Source organism: Podarcis cretensis (genome assembly GCF_951804945.1).
Source record: "Podarcis cretensis genome assembly, chromosome: 2".
Taxonomy (NCBI): Eukaryota; Metazoa; Chordata; class Lepidosauria; order Squamata; family Lacertidae; genus Podarcis; species Podarcis cretensis.
Window position 1 is genome coordinate 2,838,215 of NC_137171.1, and position 23,426 is coordinate 2,861,640.

The 23,426-nt window shown below is 44.9% G+C and overlaps 2 protein-coding genes and 2 long non-coding RNA genes across 12 annotated transcripts in view; 3 read left to right on the forward strand and 1 right to left on the reverse strand.

The window, feature by feature from the left end:
* NCKAP1L (NCK associated protein 1 like) overlaps nt 1–23,426 on the reverse strand; it is a 75,951-nt gene that overhangs the window by 47,521 nt on the left and 5,004 nt on the right. For all 5 annotated transcript variants that reach the window (XM_079967795.1, XM_079967797.1, XM_079967796.1 and 2 more), the window contains exons 2-15: nt 21,650–21,760; nt 20,173–20,265; nt 17,682–17,738; nt 14,168–14,310; nt 13,101–13,191; nt 10,993–11,130; nt 9,832–9,880; nt 9,270–9,426; nt 8,441–8,497; nt 7,184–7,280; nt 5,653–5,762; nt 4,471–4,603; nt 2,948–3,029; nt 1,855–1,913 (exon numbers count right to left, since the gene is read on the reverse strand). In XM_079967795.1, the coding sequence (XP_079823921.1) occupies nt 1,855–1,913; nt 2,948–3,029; nt 4,471–4,603; nt 5,653–5,762; nt 7,184–7,280; nt 8,441–8,497; nt 9,270–9,426; nt 9,832–9,880; nt 10,993–11,130; nt 13,101–13,191; nt 14,168–14,310; nt 17,682–17,738; nt 20,173–20,265; nt 21,650–21,754 (1,371 nt within the window). In that variant the 5' untranslated portion in view covers nt 21,755–21,760. The remainder of the gene's footprint in view (nt 1–1,854; nt 1,914–2,947; nt 3,030–4,470; nt 4,604–5,652; nt 5,763–7,183; nt 7,281–8,440; nt 8,498–9,269; nt 9,427–9,831; nt 9,881–10,992; nt 11,131–13,100; nt 13,192–14,167; nt 14,311–17,681; nt 17,739–20,172; nt 20,266–21,649; nt 21,761–23,426) is intronic.
* On the forward strand, nt 4,464–6,507 carry LOC307211340. Its single transcript, XR_013836382.1, has 2 exons — nt 4,464–4,599; nt 6,062–6,507. It is a non-coding gene; the product is annotated as an uncharacterized lncRNA (long non-coding RNA).
* LOC307211351 lies at nt 7,259–9,381 on the forward strand. The gene is made up of 3 exons (XR_013836396.1): nt 7,259–7,388; nt 8,716–8,890; nt 9,261–9,381. It is a non-coding gene; the product is annotated as an uncharacterized lncRNA (long non-coding RNA).
* Nucleotides 11,112–23,426, forward strand: part of GTSF1 (gametocyte specific factor 1) — a 30,735-nt gene continuing 18,420 nt past the window's right edge. For 3 of the 5 annotated variants that reach the window (XM_079967862.1, XM_079967861.1, XM_079967864.1), the window contains exons 1-2: nt 11,112–11,257; nt 15,040–15,163. In XM_079967862.1, coding sequence (XP_079823988.1) covers nt 11,161–11,257; nt 15,040–15,163 — 221 coding nt within the window. In that variant the 5' untranslated portion in view covers nt 11,112–11,160. Of the gene's footprint in view, nt 11,359–15,039; nt 15,164–15,957; nt 15,993–23,426 lie in introns of those variants that run through there. The other 2 variants (XM_079967863.1, XM_079967865.1) reach the window with 2 other exon arrangements.

A 23,426-nucleotide genomic window follows, 5' to 3' on the forward strand; every position in this document is an offset into this window, starting at 1 on the left:
TTCCTAAGAAACCAGAGGCTTTCCTCTTGGGCATGGTGGGCCAAGTGGTGTCAAGGAAGGACAGGATTTTCTTTATGTATGCCACTACAGCAGCAAGAATTCTACTGGCAAAGTATTGGAAGACGCAAGAACTACCTACTCTGGAAGAATGGCAAACAAAGGTGATTGACTTCATGGGACTGGCCGAGATGACGGGCAGAATTCGGGACCAGGGGAAAGAGACAATGGAAGAGGACTGGAAGAAATTTAAAATATATCTTAAAAATAACTGTAAAATTGAGGAGTGTTAAGATGTCAGGGGGTAAGAAGTAAAGAATTGCAGCAGTAAACAGAAAATTTAAGAATTTTTTTATGAAAGGGAATTAGGACAATGGACCTAAGGGTTGCTAAAGAACCATTAAACAAGGATGCAGGGATGGGGAGGTATGGGGAAGTCAAAGAAAGAAGGGCATGAACTGATGAGCTTGAAGTTGTACTGCTTTATATTGTTCTTTATTATTTGTGTGGAAAATTAATAAAAATTATTATAAAAAAAAAAAAAAAAGACATCCTCTTTGGGCCTCGGGGTGGGTCTCCTCATAAGTTATGAGGACTCTCCAGCTTTCTCCCACCATTTGTGGGTTTGAATTGAATTATTTTTTTATTTCCCGATGCCGCACATTCCTTTGACTGCACATAAGTTGCGGGGCACCTGAGGTGTACTGTACCACTCCTTTGGATACCCCCCAAAGCATTCTTTTTTGGCAACTGAATTTAGGAAAAACTGGAGGTTTTTTAATTGTTGCCACTGTTAAGACAATGGCAGAAGTCAGAAAGCCAATCCACTACCATAGATGTACCAGATAAATCAGAATACACAAACAGAGAGAGAAACAGACTGACAGACAGAACTTTAGCTAAAGCATCAAGAAATGCTTCTTGATGACAGGAACAGCATTTGTCAATAGAAAGGCCACCTGAGGTCTTCAAACAAAGGCTGGGCAGCCTTGATGCACCTAAGAGGGATGTATATTGAAGCTGGCAAAGGCTGAAGGGCCAACAACTTAGACTTTGCATGGTTACATGTCTTTAGCCCCACGTGAAAGCCTTCCTCTTTACACAGGCCTTTGGTCATTAAATAATCTATGGCCTGTTAGATGTGGGGGGGGGCTGTTATTTGGATTGTTATTATTATGCTATCTATTATTATGCTCTGTATTACTTTTTTTAAAATGCTCTGTAAATTATGTTCTTAATGCTCTACACCGTCCTGGCTTCTTTAGATAAAGGGTGGTATATAAATCAATCAATCAATCAATCAATCAATCAAATAAATAAATAAATAAAAAATAAAATTATGTATTTCCAGGCTAGCAGCACAGGCAAAAGGCTCTTTAGCCCCTACTTCCTCAGTGTGTGAACTGCAACACAGGGTTTGTCATGTGAGAGAGATTCACAGTTATACCTCATTCGGAGCCCTCCCACATGAAAGCAGCCTGGCTCCATGGGGTATCTGCAGTCTCCCAGCACCAACAACAGAGAAACAGGAAAAGGGGAAGGAGGAGACTTGGGCAGCTTGTTTTGTCTGTTGTTTACCTCTTCATACCTCTCTCCTTAAGCAGCTAATTTTCCCTGCTTCTCCTCCTCCCAACTTCTAGGGAAAAATAGATTTCAAGTGGGGATAAACAAGACCAGCCAGCACTTCCCTATGTGTTTGACTGTGATCCCCTCCAGATGCCCCAGTCCCTCGGCCAAGCAGGCAGCATGCAAAGTCCTAAGAGGCAGCAAGGGCTCCCACTGCACAGGAGTCCGTCTCCTCCGGCATGTTGTTGGCGCAGAAGAGGAAGAGGAGCAAATCCTGGCAAGGAATCTTACCTGCAGCCTGAACCAGTCCAGCCGCAGCCCAGAAAATTCAAATTTCTTCTTCTCCTCAACTGCAAAGAAGAAAAGTATTTAACAGAGGCAAAGCTGCTAGAAAGAGCCACAGGGGTCTCTCCCACCATTCAAAGGCCTTACAGATGAGAAAATTGCAGTGGGAAGACAGGCCTCCTCCTAGACAAATGATTTGCCCCCCGACAGCCCTTTCTAGAGGAGTTTATAAGGAGTTTAAGTACCATCCCTTTGTTCCTGGATGAAGTGGGTTCCGTTTTTACTTGCACCTACAACCTGTCCTTATGGGACGCAGGTGGTGCTGTGGTCTAAACCACAGAGCCTCTAAGGCTTGCTGATCGGAAGGTCAGTGGTTTGAATCCCCCGTGACGGGGTGAGCTCCCGTTGCTCGGTCCCTGCTCCTGCCCACCTAGCACGTCAAAGTGCAAGTAGATAAATAGGTATCGCTCCGGCGGGAAGGTAAACGGCGTTTCCGTGCGCTGCTCTGGTTCTCCAGAAGCGGCTTAGTCATGCTGGCCACATGACCCGGAAGCTGTCTGCAGACAAATGCCGGCTCCCCCAGCCTATAGAGCGAGATGAGCGCCGCAACCCCAGAGTCATCCATGACTGGACCTCACGGTCAGGGGTCCCCTTTACCTTTTACAACTTGTCCTTACACCAAACGCCAACAGCTTTCCTCTAGGCATCAGGACCCTGTCAACTCCTCGTTAGTACAGTGATAAGTATCCCCGCTTGTCACATGGGAGACCAGGGTTCATTCCCCAATGGGGAGACCATTGACCTTTATGACTCACCAGGAACCCTGTCAAATCATAGCCTTGAATGTGGGTCAGCCTCCGGGTTCAACTCTCAGAAGCCAAAGCCGGCAGAGCTTCCTTCAGTCAGAAAGATTTTCCCCACCCCACTGCTAACATAAGCAGGATTCATACAAAACCACACAAATTATGCACAACTTGCCAAATATATTCCAATCACAAAGCCTAACCCTCCCTTGGACTCAATTTGAGTTACTCTTGTACAGGAAGGGTTAAAATGCCCACATCCATCCATAGCACCCTCCAGCTGACACAATAATTACCTTGCTTGATGGTTAGGGATGAGAGTGAGTTCACAAAGGATGACATAATCACAGACTCCTCTTCAGGGCACACAGTCAGGTCCTGCAAGAGGCAATAGGGCTCAGAGACAGGGCCAGTGCTTTATTTGCATTTATATACAGTAGCTTGTTTGCAATGGATTTCAATGAACGTGATTATTTAATGAACTGATGTGCCAGTTTTAAACCTGTACATCCCTTGAGTGTCTTTGGGCAGTGAGGCTACTCATAAACTCAAGAAATGATGGCCTCAGGACAAGGATATAATCCCAGAGTGCCCCCTTTGTTCTCTTGTATAATTTCTGGCTTGTGAATTGTGGGGAGGCCTGGGATTTTTGTCTCTGTAGGCAAAACGTGTTGCCCCCACTCCCAGCAGATCTGGCACCTCTCCCTGCACCACCGTTGTGTCCACACTGCCACCATGATACAATGGCAGGGGTGAGGGCGTGTTAGTGCTGAGGGCAAGGGCACTGTGGTGGCAGCAACAGTGGCACAGGTGAAGCTGTGGCATGGCTGTTAGCGGTGCAACACCAGGGGCAGGGGTTGCACTGCCCACCCAGGGCAAATTGCTTCACCCTACTTCATGCAAGCACCCGCCTTGTGAACAGGATTCTGTTCTACAGCATCACAGCAGACTGTGTCAAGCTGCTTTATACCATGCCAGCCTGCTGGTCCATTTCAGCCTTGCCCAGCCTGATGCCCCCCAGAATAGATGTTCTTGGACTAACACCCATCATCGCTTAAGGGAGCTGTAATTCAAAATATCTGTAGGGGACTGGGTTGAGAAAAGCTGCTCTTTTTTGCATTGTGAAGGTTCGACTAGATGAGGCTTTTGGACCCTTCCAACTCTACAACTCTTAGATTTGTCGACTCTCACTAGCAGTCTGCTCTAGTATCTGCGATCTGGGAATCTGGAGATTGACAGGGACTATTTGCATGAAGGGACGCGGGTGGCGCTGTGGGCAAAACCTCAGCGCCTAGGACTTGCCGATCGTATGGTCGGTGGTTCGAATCCCCGCAGCAGGGTGAGCTCCCATCGCTCGGTCCCAGCTCCTGCCCACCTAGCAGTTCGAAAGCACTCTTAAGTGCAAGTAGATAAATAGGTACCGCTTTATAGCGGGAAGGTAAACGGCGTTTCCGTGTGCTGCTCTGGTGCTGGCTCGCCAGAGCAGCTTCGTCACGCTGGCCACGTGACCCGGAAGTGTCTGCAGACAGCGCTGGTCCCCAGCCTCTTAAGTGAGATGGGCGCACAACCCTAGAGTCGGACACGACTGGCCCGTACGGGCAGGGGTACCTTTTACCTTTACCTTTATTTGCATGCAAAGCATGCACCCCTAACACTGATAGATGCCTAATTTGCAGCATTTTTATCATTCTCTGTCCATTCTCTCCTTTCTCACATCTGTTTGGTACTAAGGAATCTCACTGGAATTGGGAGCTCCTAGAGACTACCACACATAATCCCACCAACCACACGTCTTCCTCCTTCCATGCAGCACCCATACCTGGATAATGTTGCTGAGCACCTGGGCATCAAAGTGTGACAAGTACTGTACATGGTAGCGCTGGAGGATATTTTGGTGCCGTCGGACGAGGCGACGGAGCTTTTCCATCAGAAAAAGCAGCTCAGCCAGGTAGCTATTGGTGAGAAGCAGGACAGAACGTTTGTTTGCTTATTTAAAACATTTGGAACCCCACCTTTCCTTATAAAAAGGCAGCTGACGAATTTTTAAAAAATGAACACAAAAAATAGTGGGGTAAGGAAGAATACACAGTCCCACAGTACACCTACAGAATCATTTCAGCAGATTAATAAACCAATACAATAAATAAAGCAGTTAACTACAACCCAAATGCCTTCTTTAAAAAGGAGATTAAGACTAACTTTCAGAATGCCACTGAAGTCTCATACATGAAACTTTGGATGAACTATAGGGAGAGGGTAGCTCGGTTGGTTAAGAGTGTGGTGCTGGTAACGCCAGTGTTGCAGGCTTGATCTCCATATGGGCAGCTGCAAATAAACCTGCATTGCAGGGGGTTAGACTCAATGATCCCCAGGGTCCCTTTCAACTCAACAGTTTTGTGATTCTATGAACTAGGTGTCCTAGTATGCTGTATGTGTGAGGTTCCCTTGGCTGTTAACACCCACAAAGACACACCTCTGACCTGCCAGCCTGGATACAATACTCCCCAAGTTCATGCCAGAGGAATTTTACCTAATTCTGACAAGCATTAGCTTCTTCCCTTCCCTCCATTCTCACACGGCACTGCCCCAAAATGTGAGACCAAGGAGAACAGTTGTAATCCCCCCTTCTAGCCAGCTCTTAGGGGTACAGAAGCTGCATCCTCCTTTTCACGGGTTAACTTTGCGCTACATGGTCAAGAACTGGAGGGGGGACAAGATCCATCTGTGCTCAACATGCTGGGACCCATCTCCACCACCACCACCACCCCCATTCTTGGAACCCACCCAATCAGTACATGTCATAAAAAGATTTGTGGGAAAGAAAAAAGTCACACAAAGAGACATTTCAGGGGCAGGAACATTCTAGAACAGATGCAGACATAGAACTTTTTAATATCAGAATGAAATTATGATTTGTGTATTGGTTTTGTGTTTCAGGGTCACGTGTATATATGATGATTATTCATAAATAGTTTAAGCAAAAAAACACCCAAATCAGTACCTGTCAGTGAATTCCTCTGGGTTCTTGCTCTTGCTAACATGTTCACTGTGTCGGCAAAGCCAGGTTACCTCATCACGGCAGAACGACAAGGCCATGAAGACATAAACAGCCTGTTGTGGGGGAAAGAGGGAGAAGGGACTTTATGAGAAAAATATTCCCTCCCTTCAAATCAGTAAGGCCAGCTCAAGAAAGGGACGTTCAATATGGCCCAGCACTGCACATTAACTTTTTAAAAAGCTATTCTATTCTACTTAGCCAATGTCCTTGAATTGTGTATTGCATAATGAGAAGCCTAAAACGGGTGGGGGGTGGGGAGGAGATCCATCATGCAAATTAATGGCATTTGTTGATTGCAGCTTGTCCTGGCTTATGTTTTCCTGTGCTTCAAATTTTCCTTTTGCTACAATAGTGATGAAGGAGAAAGGGAACATGGAATAGGAGAGACCTGAGAGGACCATCAATATGCAAAGATGAGAAAAGCAGAAGGGTAAAAACTGGAAACATAAATACTTATGCATGGAATAGATCTACATAGATCTATAAATACATAAATGTTCCTATACAGGATTTCTTTCCTCACACACGCAACACACACACCCTCCTGGAAACTCTCAGTGCCATTTTCCCTCAAGCTCTGCCTGACTGGAAGAAAACCTGCTGGAAGGAAGAGAAGCAGTGGGGAGGGGAGCTGCCTTTGCTATTTAAATCGCACTTTTCATTTTACTCATGACTGGAGCAGCCGGTGGTTAAAAGATGCAACCCGCTGCATACAGTTTGGCTTGTAGTGACTGCTGCAGATGCCCTCAGGACTGCTCAGATACATTATAAAGATAAAGCAACCAGGAAAGCTGGAAATAGGATGGTTTGTTTTTAGTAAAGGCTTTGATTCTCAAGAGGCAGAAACTACATGAATTTCAGGATAAAAACAGGCACTGCTTTTTGGACAACCCTTCCTACCCTACCCCTTTCTACTGTGGTTTTGTATGATGTCAAAAAATAAGCCACTATAGGTAAGGACCACATTCGTATCAAGTCAGACTCGAATACAAGGTCAACACAGCATTTGGCAGCAACATGGGGTAAAGGGTCCTCAGTGCTGGTGCCCCAGCTTTGGGACAGTTTCCCTGCTATGACAGGGGTCAAGATTGATGAGTTATCAGCGTCAGCTGAAGACTTGGCTGTTCACCCAGGCTTTGCTGGAGTTTAACGTCAGGTGCATGGTTGTGATTATTCAGATTGAAATTCACCTTATCTGGTTATGCACTGTTTTTATGCTGTGGTTTTATGTTAACATTTCATTATTTTAATTTGAAAATCGATCTATAATTGCTTGTTTTCAATTAACAGGTAATAAATATGTATACACACCCTTACATTTGGCTTCCTCTTCCCAGGCACACTTACACAGGCAAATGCATAGAGGCGCGCGCGCGCACACACACACACACACGTGTTTGCCCACTTGCCCAACTCAAACACATCATGCATGCAAGACTGTCTTCTCCCACATTCCCAGCTCTTGTCTACTTGCCTTTGGCCCCAAAAGCCCTGGCTCGTTGGCCAGAATGGTCTCCATCTCCCGTACAGCATTCCTCAGGAAATGGCGCCGACCTCGATGCAGCTGCCCACTGTCAAGACACCGCTGGAAGGTTCACACATGAAGATGACAGCTGCCCCATGCCCATCTGACACACCACAAGCAGCAGCAAATGACAATGCCCAGCTACTCAGTCAAGGTACATAGTACCCAAAGCTGGTCAAGTTATTTTGGAACTAGAGGCAGAAAATTGCAATAAAAGCACCATCATCTATTAAATGACGAACAACTGGATGCCCTCGCATGATGCCTAGAATTGTCCACCAAATGCTCAGGCTGGGCAGACTCCTAGATGTGCTGTGCAATAGATGAGGGAGCAGGTGGATGGCAGGACCTCAGAGGGAACATGCAGGAGGAGCTGCAGAAAAGTGGGGCTACCTTTCCCCCTTCTCCAAAGGAGATTTAGGGTGCAATCCTTTACATGTCTATTCAGGAATTAGTCCTACTAACTTCAGTGGGGCTTCAAAGTGGGAGCAAGTGCATACAACAGTGGTGGCTAACCCCTGTTTTGGAAGTCTGATCCAGTCCTCCAAGCAGATTTTACAAGCCCTCCAAGAACCGGTTGATTTTGGTAGTGGTGGCAGAAACATACGGTATATAACAAAGCAGACACAGCTAGAGGGTGGGCAGAGTTCAGTTTTTCCAATGGGGAGTCAAACTGTCCCCTTCCTGGCCACTAGACCCATCACTGGATGAGGTGAGCAGAGAGGGAGCTTGGGTCTTAACAGCTTCTTTGCACAGATAGCTGATGTGGGCAAGTGTCTGTGTGTGCCTGAGCGTGTGGGATGGATACACCAAGTTTTAGCCACCCCTGCCCCTGGCCTGCTCCCCCACCCAGAAGGTTGGCCATGGCTGAAAGCAGCGAGATGCCAAAACAGGTTAGTCACCCCTGATGTACAGGACCACAGTCTTAACGGAGGACATCTAGTTTATACGGCAAAAGGTGGCAACTTCAGTAACAAAGGGCAGCTGCTGGAATACTATGAAGAAATAGGGATGATGGGGACATTGGTCAAATGGGGCTGGGAAGCAAATTTCAGACATGAGGGGAAAGGTAAAGCTAGTGAGGCAAAGTATTAAGCAGAAAAGACCTGGTTATCTACTAGGAAAACCATGGAGCAGACAAAGTGCAGACTTAGGCAGTAACACGGCAGACAAAGCAATGAGCAAGAAAGCAAAGGTCATTCCTACCTGTTTGCTACAGCGTGCTCTTTGCATTCTTTGATATCAGCTATGCGTTTTCCATAACTGTGCAGAGAGAGAGAGAGACACTGAGATCACAGCCAAACCCCTCCAAAACATTATGTTGTGTTCTGTTGCTTCGTCCATCCAAGCAAAGCCAACTTTGTGCAAGGACAAGTTTTCTAAAAAACTGAATGATTTTTAAAATCCAGTGGCACACTGGCAAACCCTTCACTTTAAAATGGCTACACCAAAGCTTCCTTGTCTCTTGTGATATTTTCCAGGGCAAGCTACAGCTCAGGAGCAGAGAACATACTGTACATGCAGAAGGTCACAAGTTCAATCCAGGGCATTTGCAGATAAAGATGTCAGGAAGAAAGTATGGGAAAGGCCTGCATTTGACTCTCTGGACAGCAACTGCCAGTCACAATCAGCAGTACTGGCCACGAAGGACAGAAGGTGTGACTCAATGGATGGCAGTTTCATGTATACAGAGGGTGAACAAATACAAAACAGGAGGATGCTCCCACTCATAAGCACATTTATAACTTGCCTTTCCTCCAAGGAGCTCAAGGTGGTATGCACAGCACTTCATCAACCCTCACCCCCATTTTATCCTCACAACAACCCTGTCAGGTAGGTTAGTCTAAGAGTTGGCAATTTACCCAAGCCTCACCCAAGTGAGCTTCATGGTCAAGTGGGAATTTGGATCCAGGTCTTCCCAGTCATAGTCTTCACAACTGCACCACTCCTGTGCTTCTAAGATTAGTGTAAAAGAGGGGATTCAAACCTGCCAAAATGTGCCTGTGGGTCTATCTCACCTCTACAGGTCTCTTACCCTTTGATGCTGCTGAAGGCCTCCTCCGCCACTTTGTGAACAGAAAGCACTTCATCCCGTACTAGAGCAACGTAGAGAGAGCCACGGAGAGCTGCCCGCCACAGATCCAGACAGCTTTGGGTAGAGCCCAGGCAGCTGTGGCACAGCAAGAACCCAACTGCAGGGGTAGAAGATGGTCAAAGGCAAGGATAAGGAAGCAATGGACACCAACCCTCCCTGCTCCGTACAGCAGCTAGCCCCTCCCTGCCACCCACTTCCAGGAGCAAAATGAATTGTGCAAATCAAGCAAATGCATTACAAACCATAGCGTTTCTTGCCCTAGAATTTACCTGGGTGCTAAGTTTGTGAGGCAGGGGGTGGGGAACCCAGAGCGCAAGCATATGTCTGCCTATGCCCACTGCGGCCAATGAAGATGTTCTTGGACAATTTCTGCACCTTTTGGCTATGATTATCCAGCTCTGGATAAGATTTCTTGCTATACTGAGTCAAGGTTCCAGGTTGACCATCCAGCCTGGATCCTCCCCAGCCTACCAGATCAGCAAAGAACAATGTGGCAACTTACTCACAATCCATCGCTCAAGAACCTCCAGAGAAAGGTATTCACAGGCCATCTGGGAACAGGAAAGAAATATGAGTTTTCTGCCTACAGAAATCTGGTATCATCATCTTCCTTCCTAAATACTCAGTGCCTCTACTAAGGTTTTTTAGCGTGTGCAGCATCATTTTCTACGAGGTCTGGAGTAGCAAGGCCTCACTGGGTGCACATGGGAACCATTTGGTAGAACAGCCAGCATTACAGTCTGCTGCAGCAGTTCACTCTCTTGCTTAGAGGTGGGGGGAACTCAGGCCTGCAGCGCTCCAGACTCCCTTTTTGCAGCCTCTGGGACTCTCCCCAAGCCATATCTCTTCCCAAGGCCAAACCCCTTCTCTCTAGGTCACCCCCTTCACTGTCCCTGCTTCAGGCCTTTTTCAAGTGCCCGGAACCATGGAAATACCTCTTGCTTGCCCACATAGAACCTTAACTTGTCTATAGGTGGAAAGTAGCCCACTGTACAAACTGAAGATTCACATCCATTACCGTGCTCTCTTTTCTGTCTCTGTGGCCTCACCCTCTGGTGGCCTCATGATTGAGGGGGCCGTGGCCGTGTTTGAGAGGGCCAGGGCCATGCAACATCAGCGCACCCTACAACATGCACACATGACGCCAGTGCCCTCTTGCAGCCTGCACAAGTGATGATGTGTCGTGGGGACACCCCGCGGCTTACTCCTGTGACATGAGCACACCCCACAGTGTGTGTGCACGGCTGCTGCAGAACTTTGAGGGGCCCAGCCCCTTCACTGAAAATCCCTTGGTGCACCTGGGTGGCATGTGCTCACCCCCACCCCGCAGGCTGCCCACAAAGCGCTGCCATCAAACTGGTTCCGCATCCCTGTTCTAGCTCAACTGCCAATAGTAACAGAACTTGTCAGCATTATAGCCTTAATGACATCACAATCAGTTTGCACTGCATGCTGGGAAACAGTGACTTGTCTCACTGAAGTCCGTTGAAACTCAAGAAACATCTACAAGAGGGCAGAGCCTGCATATATGAGCTCTGTAAAAGGTAGCACTGCTGATCCAAAATGCAGGCCTCTGATTTTAAGATGCTCCAGAAAGCCTGAGTTTGGGCTGTGCTGGAGAGGTAGCAAAAGTGTCACTGTCTCTATACACGGACACGCTCACCGTGTCTGAACTGGCAGGAGCTAGCATGTTCGCGGGGTTGCTGATCAGACTGAAGAGTTGGTCACTTCGCCACTGATCAGCTGAGTGGTTTCTACGGGCGAAGAGGAAGTGCAACGAAAGAAGTGCATTGCTCACAGCCTGGAAAGAGAACTCTGTTAGCAGCAGAAAATGACAAAACGCAGAGAGACAGAGAGAGAGAGGGGGGGGGGGGAGCAGAACTACATGTTACCCTTTGGCACACATGACATGAAGAAGCATCAAGCAGGTGGGAGGAGCACTTAAATCTTCCCATACTTGCTTTTTCTCTCTTGCAAATGCTCCCCTGGAGGAATTTCCCCCACAGCTCAGCTTCAGCCAGATTTACAGGTATTTACAAGGGAAAGTTAAGTATCCACTGATCACCCACTACTTCTCCCCTACAAGTGCCCCACACTTATGTGTTTTCCTCAACTTGTACTCTACCCACAGATGGAAAACTATCATCCAAATATTAACCGAAATTTTTAACTCTATTGACCAATTCTGAAACACAGACACATTCACCTAGCTCCTGCTTGCTTTGGGATCATCCAGTGTTTGTTCAAAAGCTGAATAAATTTGTCCTCCTTCCTCCCCAATCCCTTCTCTACCCCGCCCCGCCCCCCTCCAGCATGTGGATGACTTGATTATTATTTTGCAGTTTACCTACTTCCCTCTTTTTTACTTCCTGTTCCAGTCACGGCTGCCACCAAAACTCCCCACACATTTCTCAAAATGTTATTTGTATATACTTGTGAAGCAGCAAAAGAAAAGGGAAGAAGCTCACAATAAGAATTGTAACTGGCCTACCTCCAGCCAACACCATGAGAAATTGGAGCAAAGAATGTTCATTCTCTCCAACTACAGAACCACATTCACCTCCAAGGAACCACAATTCAGAGGTACAGCACATGCTTTGCACACATCACTTCCCAGGTTCTGAGGTGGTGGGCTCTCCTTCCTTGGGGATTTTTAAGCAGAGGTTGGATGGCCATTTGTCATGGGTGCTTTAGTTGAGATCCTGCATTGCAGGGGTTTGGAATAGATCCCTTCCAACTCTACCATTCTATGATTCGACAAGGTGTGACCGGAAAGTTTGGTGAATGGTCACAGAAATCGGGCAGCAATAAATATTTGAACATACATACGTTACAGGCCTTCAAAGTAGGCCCCCTCTGATACAATGCACCATTGACAACATTCATAGAACTGTTAGAAACTTCTGGAGGAGTCCTCTTTTCGTATGGCTTTCAGTTCCCTCGTCACAGCAGCTTGGACATGTGAAATGTTGGAAAATCTGTGCCCTTTCATAGCAGATTTCAGTTTTGGAAAAAGAAAGAGATCTGAAAGGGCCAGATGGGGAGAATATGGAGGGTGGGACAACTCAGTAACCATTTCACATGGAATATGCAATTCTTCCATCATCATTCGGATGGACAAACGCTGATCCCACTTCAATAACTCCCGAACTCTGTCAACATTTGCCGTCGTTCTGCTCATCAACCATCTGCCAGACCAAGGGTCATCTTCAATGGTTGCCTCCCTTCATGGAAACACTTAAACCACTCATACACTGGCTTTTGAGTTACAGCTTCATCTCCGTACACAATTGTGAGCATTTCGTGGGTTTCCGATGCCGACTGTATATTTGAATATTTCTTGCTCTCCAATTTCTATGACCACTCTTCGAACTTTCCAGTCACACCTTGTATGTTCAATTCCTCACATCTCTAACAAAAGGTATCTCACAGGACCAAGCACTGGGAAAGATCTCCAAGATGTTGGAGAGCCACTGCCAGTCAGACTCTACAATTTGACAAGACTAGATGAGCCACTGGTCTGATTCAGGACAAAGCAGCTTAAAGATACTGCATAGAAACCAACACTCCCATTCTTGAGAACACAGCAACACACGCAGGAAGAATGCATGTTACAAAATCATAATGTGAATCTGGATGTGCTAAGAAGTTAATGGAGATAGAGTCTAATGCTGAGACCACAACGCCAGGCCTGTGGGCACCACACTGTCCTCATACACTTTCCTTTGGTGCCTCCCAAGCCTCCCACTTCATTCTTTATTTTAATCTCACCTTGGTATGGGGCCCAAACTCTTCCATCAGCTTGCGCAAGGGATTCTCATACTCCAGTATCATCTGACCCAACCGAGGGAAACTAGCATCACTATAGCCAGATAAGGAATGAGTCAGAGGTGTTTGCCAGCAACAGAAGCCCTCCTCCATCACTGACACTGCCCACCCATTTCACTGCAAAACATGACAAGAGTGCTCCAATGACAGAAGCCCTGGGCTCCAGAGAACCTTATTGGGCCGATCCAGGCAACAACACAAAATACAGGAGAATGCAACACCTGGTCTCCAAAAGTGTGGGAGGGTGGCCTTGCAGGACAAGGGATTCTCATGCTGTGGTGATTACAGGATTATGGGGTGGGGTTGGCCTATTTCACTGCTTTTTTCTTTCTTTCTTTCCTTCTTGAAGAAGATGTGTGCTCCCATACTGGCGGTGGGGTGAGGGGAATAAAGAAAAGCAAGGGGATTGCTGAGGAGGAGGTGGAAGCCTGGCTGCTGTTTCTCCTCCAGGATAAGAGACGACTTGAGTGCTGCTGGTGGAAAGTGGCATCATAGAGTGCCCTGTTTCTAGAAAATTTGCAGAAACAAATCAAAAGCATTGTTTTGTAAATTTCTCAAAAGGGTGAAGGCATGGCAGAATGAAATGTGTGGGTCACCACCAACAGCGGTGTCACAGGTATCTGTGACATTTGCACAAGGACATTCCACGCAATCCTCTTGCTAAGGAGGAAAGCAGAGGGAGGAACTGTGTTTTCCATATCAAAATACTGGTGTTTAATGAACTTACCTTTCAATAGATGGGCTAGCTTGGGGGGCATAGGAGTGGGGGGGGAGTGATTTGTTTGAGAAAATGGTAGGTTTCAGCTACAGATGGCATATTTAGGTTAAAAGTTAGGAATGGTCTTTTAACTAGAATAGCATACAATAGCAAAATAGCTGTTGGGGTGGGGGGAGTGTTCCCTCCTCCTCAATACTTGTCAAGAGAAGGCCAGACATCCACCTGTTAGGGATTGCTATTGGCATTAGGAATGCACTATTGGGCCAAGGGAGTGGAATATATGGACACTGACCCTGATCCATGGATCATCTCATGGGCACACTGGTACAGGCCAATCAGGGCTTTGCGGTCATCAATACGAGAAAGGAGTAAGATGGCAGATGCATAGGTGACAATCAGGTCAAGGTAATTCTTGGTGAAGTCATAGTTTAGATGCTGCAGAAGGAAAGAAAAAAATCAGTTTTATTTATCTGATAAAAAGGGAAATGTATTGACATCTTCATCAACTCTGGGCAGATTCTGACTCCTGGCAGCAGCACTTTTCTTAGAATCTCAGCACAATCTGCTCAGATAAGGAATGGTGGACTTGTGGCTCTCAAGATGTTATCGGGACTATAATTCCCATTATTCCCAGCTACTGGCGATATGGAGTTATAGTCTCAACAACACCTGGAAGTTCACAGGCTCCCCATCCCTTATCTAAGCAGATTGTGATGGGATTGTAAGGCGTTCCTCATTCCCTGTCTTAGACAATGGCTTACTTTGTGTGAGTCTCCAAGCCATGTTGGAGGATTGTAAATGAGCCTAAAGGCTGCATGAACCCCCCTCCTCTCTGACACACAGCTTCTCCCTTACTTTCCTTTTTTAGCAGTAGCCCTCGTTTGCCACAATGTACCAAGTGTCAATCACAATTAGTATTTGCCTTCCACTGCCAGAATCAAGAATGCATTTAAATTCTAGTTTCCAATTCTGTTCCGGAGGAAAAACACTAAGCCATAATTTGCCAGTTCAGACACTGGGGCAAACTATGGTTAGCACTAAACAGGCACTAGGTGGAGTCCTGCTTCCGGCTGATGAATTAAGTGCTGCTTTGAGGGCTACAAAAGTTAGTTAGTTGTGAAGAACTGGCAATTCAAAATTCAAAATACTTTTCTTTTATGGCAGAAGGAAGAGGAGACCAATCCCTCCCAATGAGTGCAAGACTAGATGAAAGGGGAAGGTGGAGCTCTGCTAAGTCTAGAGGGGGAACTTCTATGCTGCAAGATCAGTTCAGAAACGGACTTGAGAGGTAATGAAATGAAAATCTCCTTACTTGGACATTTTAAAAAAATGTACTAGAGAACAAAATAAAAAAATTCCTTCCAGTAGCACTTTAAAGACCAACTAAGTTAGTTCTTGGTATGAGCTTTCGTGTGCATGCACACTTCTTCAGATACACTGAAACAGAAGTCACCAGACCCTTCTATATAGTGAGAAGGTGGGGAGGGGTATTACTCAGAAGGGTGGTGGGATTGGGTGATTGGCAGATAGCTGTGATGAGCCTGTTGATGACTCTTAATGACTGCAATAGGTCTTACAGGAAAAAGCAAGGGGTGAGAAGGTGAAAAATGGCTTTGTCATGTATAATGAGATAAGAATCCAATGTCTTTGTTCAGACCAGGTCTCTCCATGGTTTTAAGCCATTTTTCACCTTCTCACCCCTTGCTTTTTCCTGTAAGACCTATTGCAGTCATTAAGAGTTTTGACTATGGCAGACCAACACGGCTACCTATCTGTAACTGGTACTAGAGAACATTTATTCATCTCCTTGCCCAGCCCTTCCAAACCTATGATTCATGGAAAAAAGACACAGTTCCTCAAGCATTCATGTGTTAGATGAATCATACTGACAGTTCAGTTAGCAAACTGTCAATAGCCAAAAGTTTGAATTGTAGTCCATTTGCACCTATAGCAGCTTCCCTACGAAGTCCAACAGGAGCTTTCAGGAAGTGGGGTTTTCATCAGAAAAAGGAATGGGAAGAAAGGTTCCATTTTCCTCTCCACATACTGAGGACATTCACTTCCTGTCCAGAGCTAGAGCCGGGAATTTAAGGATCCATGCTTGGGTGCCCCTTGTGGTAAGTCACTCAGGAAAAGGGCTCTAACTTCCTTCTAGGCTCTGGTAAGACTCTGCCCAGCCAGGGAGCCCACTGATTTATCCTCACCTGATAGGGATCTATCAAAGCTTTCAGGTCAGGCTTGAGCTTTGCTTGGGCAGCAGGAGCAGTGACGATTTCTGCTATAGCTGGTTCCTATCTGCTCAACTCCTTGCTGCCTCCTTATTCCCACCCGACTTTCTTTTTCTTTTTTAAAATAATTTTTATTAATTTTGAATTACAAAAATCCAATATAATATCAAAACCAAAATACAATTACAATTCAAATACAAATCAATCACATGGCCAATTATAAAATTTAGGTGGCTCCCTGCATGCTGGACTTCAAGGTCTACTAGTTCCCTTTAATTCTGCTTACACACTATTGCTCAATCCAATTACAATCCAGTCCTGATAAAATCCCTTACACCACAGCTACAATGTTTTAACTTCAATTCATATTAACACATTTAGTAATTTATAAGTTCGCTAGTCAAATTCTCCTTTCTTCTTCCTGTGTGAGGTATTAATCTTAATCCATTGTTCCTTTATGTCTTTGTCAAATATTATGTCCATCTTGCTTATTCCCGACCTCTGTCGTGCCTTGTGGAGCTGTTGACTTGGTGTCACTCTAGATAGACCTCTCCTCTTTTGTTCTCCAGCCCCTCTGATTGCAGCTGCAATATTCCATTGCCATTACTTCCAGTCCCAGGAGGGGAGTCACCTGGCACCCTGCCACATCCCTGGCAAGCCTCCAAGTTCTCTCTTCTCCGTCCAACTGAAGAAATTAGCTATAGTTTCTTGTAGAAGAGCGATCTGGTGCCCCACCAAAGCCCTGGCAAGTCCTCAAAGTCCAATCCATCCTCCCCTCAGCCAGGGGAAAAATAAAAATTAACTTCATAGAGATTCCAAGTCTTTTAAAAATTATTCCGTACTATTATGTTTTCCTCACACAGTTCAGTTTGTTATTGTAATCCATATCTATACTCCTGTCTCCCTTCATCTTCGCCTGCTATATGAATTTATTTATTTTTTGCATTCTCAGGGGGGTTGCCAAGTCATTTATGTAACAAAGCATTTGTAATGAAGCCGTTGGCTCCTCCCCCCACATACTGTTTTTTAGATTGAATGAAGTCTTCTTTCCGATTCAAATTTTTACAACCTTGTAGCTGTTTCAATTCGGCAGTTTTTGATCTTGTCCCATCATTTCCAGCACGTGTCTGTACATTAATCCCAAATAATCTTTAACGAACAGAAGAACCTCTGCTCTTAATGGCGTCGTTGGAGGGTTACCAAGAGGTGAAGTGCTTTTGCACTCAGTGCCTCCCTGCCTCCCACATTCTATGCCAGAGCGGGAGCCAGGTACCGAGATGATCTGTGAGTGTAGCCCGTTCCCACCATCCCTGGGGGGAATTCCCAGGGATAATTATCCTCAATCATCCTTAATTAACCTTTGCCAACAATCTCCCATTGTCGTGGGAGGTAACTCCATTAAGGGAGACAGGAACCGGAAGCCCCAACTGACTTTCTAAGCTGCCAATGGCCCAGCATTAAGATAAAAATATAAGGCATAATGTCCACAGTTGCATTAAACTAAAAGTAATGCCCATATGCCTTTAATTCTCAGAAGCCAACACTTTACAATCCATACTTTATTCAAAAGATACTCACAATGTCAAAATGGCACAGGCTGGCGTCCATAGTGTTCAGCAGCTCATAGACATGGTCCTAAAGAAGAAATATTAGCATTAATGAAGCTATTGGGGTAGAGAACTGGACTCCACACACTCCATTGCTGCATATCATTCATTTTTATTATTGCATTTATAGCCCACCTTTCCTGCAAGGGCCTATACTTGGTTCTTCCCCTCCCCACATTACTACAGCAACTCAGTGAGGTGAATTAATCTCAGAGAGAGAGAGAGGGTGAGAGGAGAGAGAGGGAGAGACTGACTGGCCCAAGGTCGCCATTATAAAATTTTAGGGGACACACACATAGCAAGACACACACACTTCACATAAAACCTATCTTTACTCTTCAAAATGTAGGAAATATTCCCTGAGAAAAGTACACATTATTTTAGCACACAGAACAATCGAAAAGGCCATCTTGGTTCTCCTAATGACTATAAATAATTTCCTCTACAGAAGGAAATAACTTGGTGACACCTTTCCCAGTATGTAGTTCTTTCACTTACAAATCCTGTCTTAAGGGCATATTTGACGTATGGATAGGGTGGGCTTATGACCAGGATTCAAGAACTAAGGTAGAAAGGCCAGACTGGCCAGGTAATACAATCAGTAAAACATTATCAGGTATCCTGGCACACAGGAGAACCCACACACTCAAATTTCTGTGATGTATGTATGGTGCTTTTAGGGTCTTCTTTGGCTAAGGGGTTGGGAAATGTCTGAAGTCTTTAAAGGTTTCTGCACACTTTGTTCTTGGGCTCTCTCACCTCCTTGGAAGGAGGGGGGTGGGACTCTGTTGCAACAGAAAAATAAAGATCTGCCTTGCTTTCACTGGATCCTGTTTCCATCCATTCTTCTCTAACTGATATAGGGGACCCAGAGTCCTTTGGGGAGTTGGGCAGCAAAAGCCAACCTCCAATTTTATACAACAGTCACCCACACCAATTTAAAACAGTCTGGTTGCAAAGATCAAACCAGCATGAAACCATTTACCTTTCCCCATTCCATGCCCCCACAAAGCTGTATGAATCATCTCAGATTTTGCTCGAGACTGCTGCTGATGACACTGACAGATGTTTGTGTTTCTGTCCTTGGACATTAAAGATCTACCTGATTATGAATTCAACTGTAAACTCTGTGTAGCATTAAAACAGACATGAACACTTCATCTTTCTTTTTTTAAAAATTGTTGCTTCCATTCTTGAGAGGCTGGCTTTCTTATTAAGCATAAATGTGTCAGGATTATTTATTTGGCTGCTATCTTTGCTTATTTAGCAAATGTCCTCTGTCCACAGATGTGACTGCTTTTTCATTTTAATTCTATTTTTGTACAGTAGAATCTGTTTTCTGGTTTAATCTGAACAGGTTTTACATTGCCAGGGTGTTGCTGTGCCTCCACCCCACCCACCCCTTGATTGGTCTAACTGGGTAATCATGCCTAGCCCACATTCCAGTGTTATTGTGAGGAAGGACTGGGGAATAAAATGTATTTGGAAGGAGAACTGGATATAATACTGTATCTACTATATATTTTGGAAAGTTGTTTGTTCACCATACATTTAAGATATCATAACAAAATTTTGCATGATGGTTCTTGGGATCAAGGAACAGATTTTCATTTATGTTTGGAGGCAAATGGATGCCATTTCAAATCAAGATGGCAACTGAACCTTTCAAAACTGCACTGATTTTAGCCACTGATTTAAAATCTGCATGGTTTTTTGGTTTCTTAGAATTCCCAAGCAATAGCAAGTATGAGACTGCTAATATAAAAATAAATAAAGTGTCCAAGTTAAAATCCACCTAGAGATAGTGTGGCATAGCAGTTAGAGGGCTGGGCTGAGACATGAGACCAGGATTCAGTTGTGAAGCTCACTGGGTAACCTTCGCCAGCCACTGTCTCTCAGCCTAACCTACCCCACAGGGTAGGTTGTAAGGATAAAATGGGGAGGAGGAGAACAAGGTACCCCACCTTGATCTCCTTGGAGGAAAGGTGAGATATAAATGTAGTAAGATACAAATGTGATGATGATAATAAATAATAATAAGAATGTAATAATGCAGAAACCACTCGCTCTGACAACAGCCATGTCCCAAATTCTGCAATGCCAAAGTGGGAAATGCTCTGATGACCTTTTTGGCACTATGACTATTATTTCACTTTATTATAACTTACCCATCAGCTGAAATGACCACTTTTGCACAGCTATTAAAAGTGTAGGAGTCTTCTTTTTCATCTGGTCAGCCAAAGTTATTATATGCAAGGAGAAGACTTCTGGCCTAGTAAAGACTCCACAAAGGCTTAATACTCAACAGTTGCAGTCATCCCTGTCATTCACACAAAGAGGTCAAGAAAAACTACAGAACAACTGCTCTCCTCTTTCAAAAAGGTAGAAGGCTTTTCGAGTCAGACCAGGGCAAACCAACAGCAGCCTCAAAAGCAACATCTCAAATCCCTACTAACACTCACCCGGAATTCCATTACATCCACAAAGGTTTGATAATAGGAAGTGAGTGCCCGGAAAATATCTGCTTTCTCCTTGTATACTGGTCCCAAATGTTGCTGTAAAGAAAAGCAAACAAAGCATGGACAAGTATGACTCTGATCACCAGCAACCTCATTCCTCTGGGAAACAGAGCAGAGCTTTTTCAGTAGAGGCTCCCTTGCTAGGGAATGGACTCCCTAAAGCTATCGATCTGGCCCCTGATCTTGGTGGGTTTTTTCCCTACCATCATTTTAAAGAAATGAGCTTGTATTTCTTTTAATTTCAGCAGGATTTTTGCAAAAACAAATTATATTTATTGAGTTTTATTAAGGCTCCATGTCCAGATATACAGGTAACTCAAGTGACAAAAGCAATTGACCAAAAAACAAAAATGAAACACCAAGAATTCAGGTAAAATACTTGATCTGAAAACTATTGGATTCCTTTTAATCACACTCTGGCTACATTTAGGCTTACTCCTTCTGTTCATTTTTTTAGTGTCACCCTAATTATTATCTTTTGTATGTTTGACACCACAATCCTGAACACAATTACTAGGCAATAAGCTCCACTGAACACAGGAAGAATGAATTCAGAATAAGCTTGCATGGTTTTAGGCCTTACTTGCTTCCAGGCCACAGGGCAACAGCGCCAAGTCTTTCCAGACTGGAACAAATGCACAATGGCTACCTAACATCTCCATATCACTGGGAGGAGTGGCCCAAGTCCTTCCTCCCCTGCATGACACTTACCATTTATCTATTTTTTTAAAGAGACTGATGAACTCATCCAGCTTTACAAACGTTTCGTTCCTAAAGAGCAATTAATCTCATCTAGGCCTTCCCCAATATATACAGGGAGATATAGTGATAGCACACATGTTTACAAGGAAAAAGTCCTATGTTCAGCCCTTGCCAGCTCCAGCTGAAAGGACCTCAGGAGGTATCAGGGCTAGAAAAGGAAAGGTCTCCTTGGAGAGCAATTGGAAAACAGCCCTTGACTAGATTCATACGTTCATGTGGATTATGAAGGGCTGGAGCTCCATGGTCAAACACATACTTTGTATGCAGAAGGTCCCAGTTTCAATTCTCTGCATTTCAAGATAGGATTGTTAAAAGCCACTACCTGAAATCCTGCACAGCTGCTGCCAGTCCGCATGGACAATACTAGGCTAAATAAATGGGTTGGTGGTGTGGCTCAGTAAAAGTCAGCTTCCTATTACTCAGGGATAGAACATATTTCTACCTATGCTCTATCCTAGTTAATATAATGTAATTGGAATTTGGGGCCATCAAGAAAATGCCTCCTGACTCAACCCCTAGAATACACCCAGGATGGCAGCAGTTCTTCTCATGCAGAAGTTACTCTTGTTTAAGCCAGGAGAAGAGCAATGGCCACTTTCTGTTCCCAGAGAGTACAATCCCTCCAACTCCCCACTCCAGCTCTGACATGGGGTCTCACCGTGCCACTCCGTGTGTCCAAGTTGGGAAACTTCTTGTTGATGTATTTGATAGAGGATTCCATGGTCTTCTCGGTGAAGAAGCTTGGCTTGGTCCGGGAATCCATACATGTCTGCAAAAGTCAACAAAGCTGCACTCAGAACTGAACAACATGCAATGCCAATTGTGCTGCTCTATTTAATTTCTAGGGAAAGCGGGTAGCACTGTTCATCAGGAATACAGCATCCAGGGAGAAGAAAGTTTAACCAACCCTTTACCCTACTGCAGTTGCAACACACGCGCGCAGGAACACACAGAGTGCCTTTTGGTGGCAATAGGACCTGCCTATAAGCATAACAGCAGAGCAAGGGGGATGTTACAAAAGTTGGATGCCACCCGTGAACACTGCAGTCTTCCAGAATATCTAATTTCTGACCTCACTAAACTTAAGCAAGGCCCCATCTGCACAGCACAGTTAAAGCAGCATCATGCCACTTGAAGCAGTCATGGCTTCCTGCAAAGAATCCTGGAAAGCAGTTTGTTAAGAACCTTGGAGTTGTTGGGAGACCCCTGTTCTCCTTATATAGCTATAATCCGCTGTGTTCCCTGTGTTAAACCACTTTAGGAAACATAGTTGTAGGAAGAGAATTCAATTTGATTCAATCTGACTGGTTGATCATTGATTTCATGATGTTGGTTTGGGATTCCTAGCTCTTTGCATGTAAGAAGGGTCAGCATTCGTGTCCAATCCTCCAGTTGACACATTTTTTCCAATTACGGATTATTATCCTATGAGCAGCTGTGTTAAAAGCTGTACCCACTTCCCTTTCCTCTAATAAGACCAGATATTTAATATGGCAAGATCATAACCAATAGCAACAGTCACTTTATTAATAAGTGGAGGTAAACAACAGGCACTCCTACAAATCAGCAGATCCATAACCACACATCAGATCCCCACAGAGACTCCAAATCCCATACAAACCATACAGAGCATACAGCCATACAGTCAACTCTCAACTCTCAACTCTCTCTGCAGTAGTAATAGTAATAGCAGCTTAGCTAGTCACTGTCATACTGAATCTGCCAAGGTCAAGCATTCACCTCTCAGATCATACCATCCCAATCTTGTCAGTGAACCACCCATTCAAAGGACCATTCACAGCCATTTAAGAAAATAACATTGTTTTGTCAAATCCAATTCAAGAGGCACTTTAAAGAAAAAACCACAGGCCCATCCACAGTAATCAGATAGCAAGCTCAAATCACTCACTAATGTAAAATGCAAGTGATGTACATGTGGTGGAACCTGCAACAGTTTGCAGTAGAGATCATGATCAAAACCGGAAGGGGAAAGGAGGTGCCGCCTACAAGACAATTCCGTTGTAAGCTGTGATCGGATCTGCTGTTGCCCCTACAGAAAAAGGAAGCCTCAGAGAGTCCTCAGCCAACACTCACATGCAACAGGAAGAGGAACCACATGCGTGTGGTATCTCCTTGTCTGCTAAAATGCTTAGAATAGCTCCAAGGTTTGAGCTAGTGGAAGATCTGTTTACGTCTTTTCAGGCCTTCTACTGAGACATGTTAAAGAGGAGCCAAACAAATGGCTCAGTTAAAAAAGTTAGATTAGCACACTTGGGTTCAAAGCCCCATGAAGATCACTGCATGACTTTGGGCCAGTTTCTCACACACCCAGGTCTAACCTACCTCTTGTTGTGATGATAAAATGTAAGCTTCCCTGAGCTCCCCAGAAGGGAGGAGGGTAGGCATATGCAATTTATATCCGCTACCACATCTTC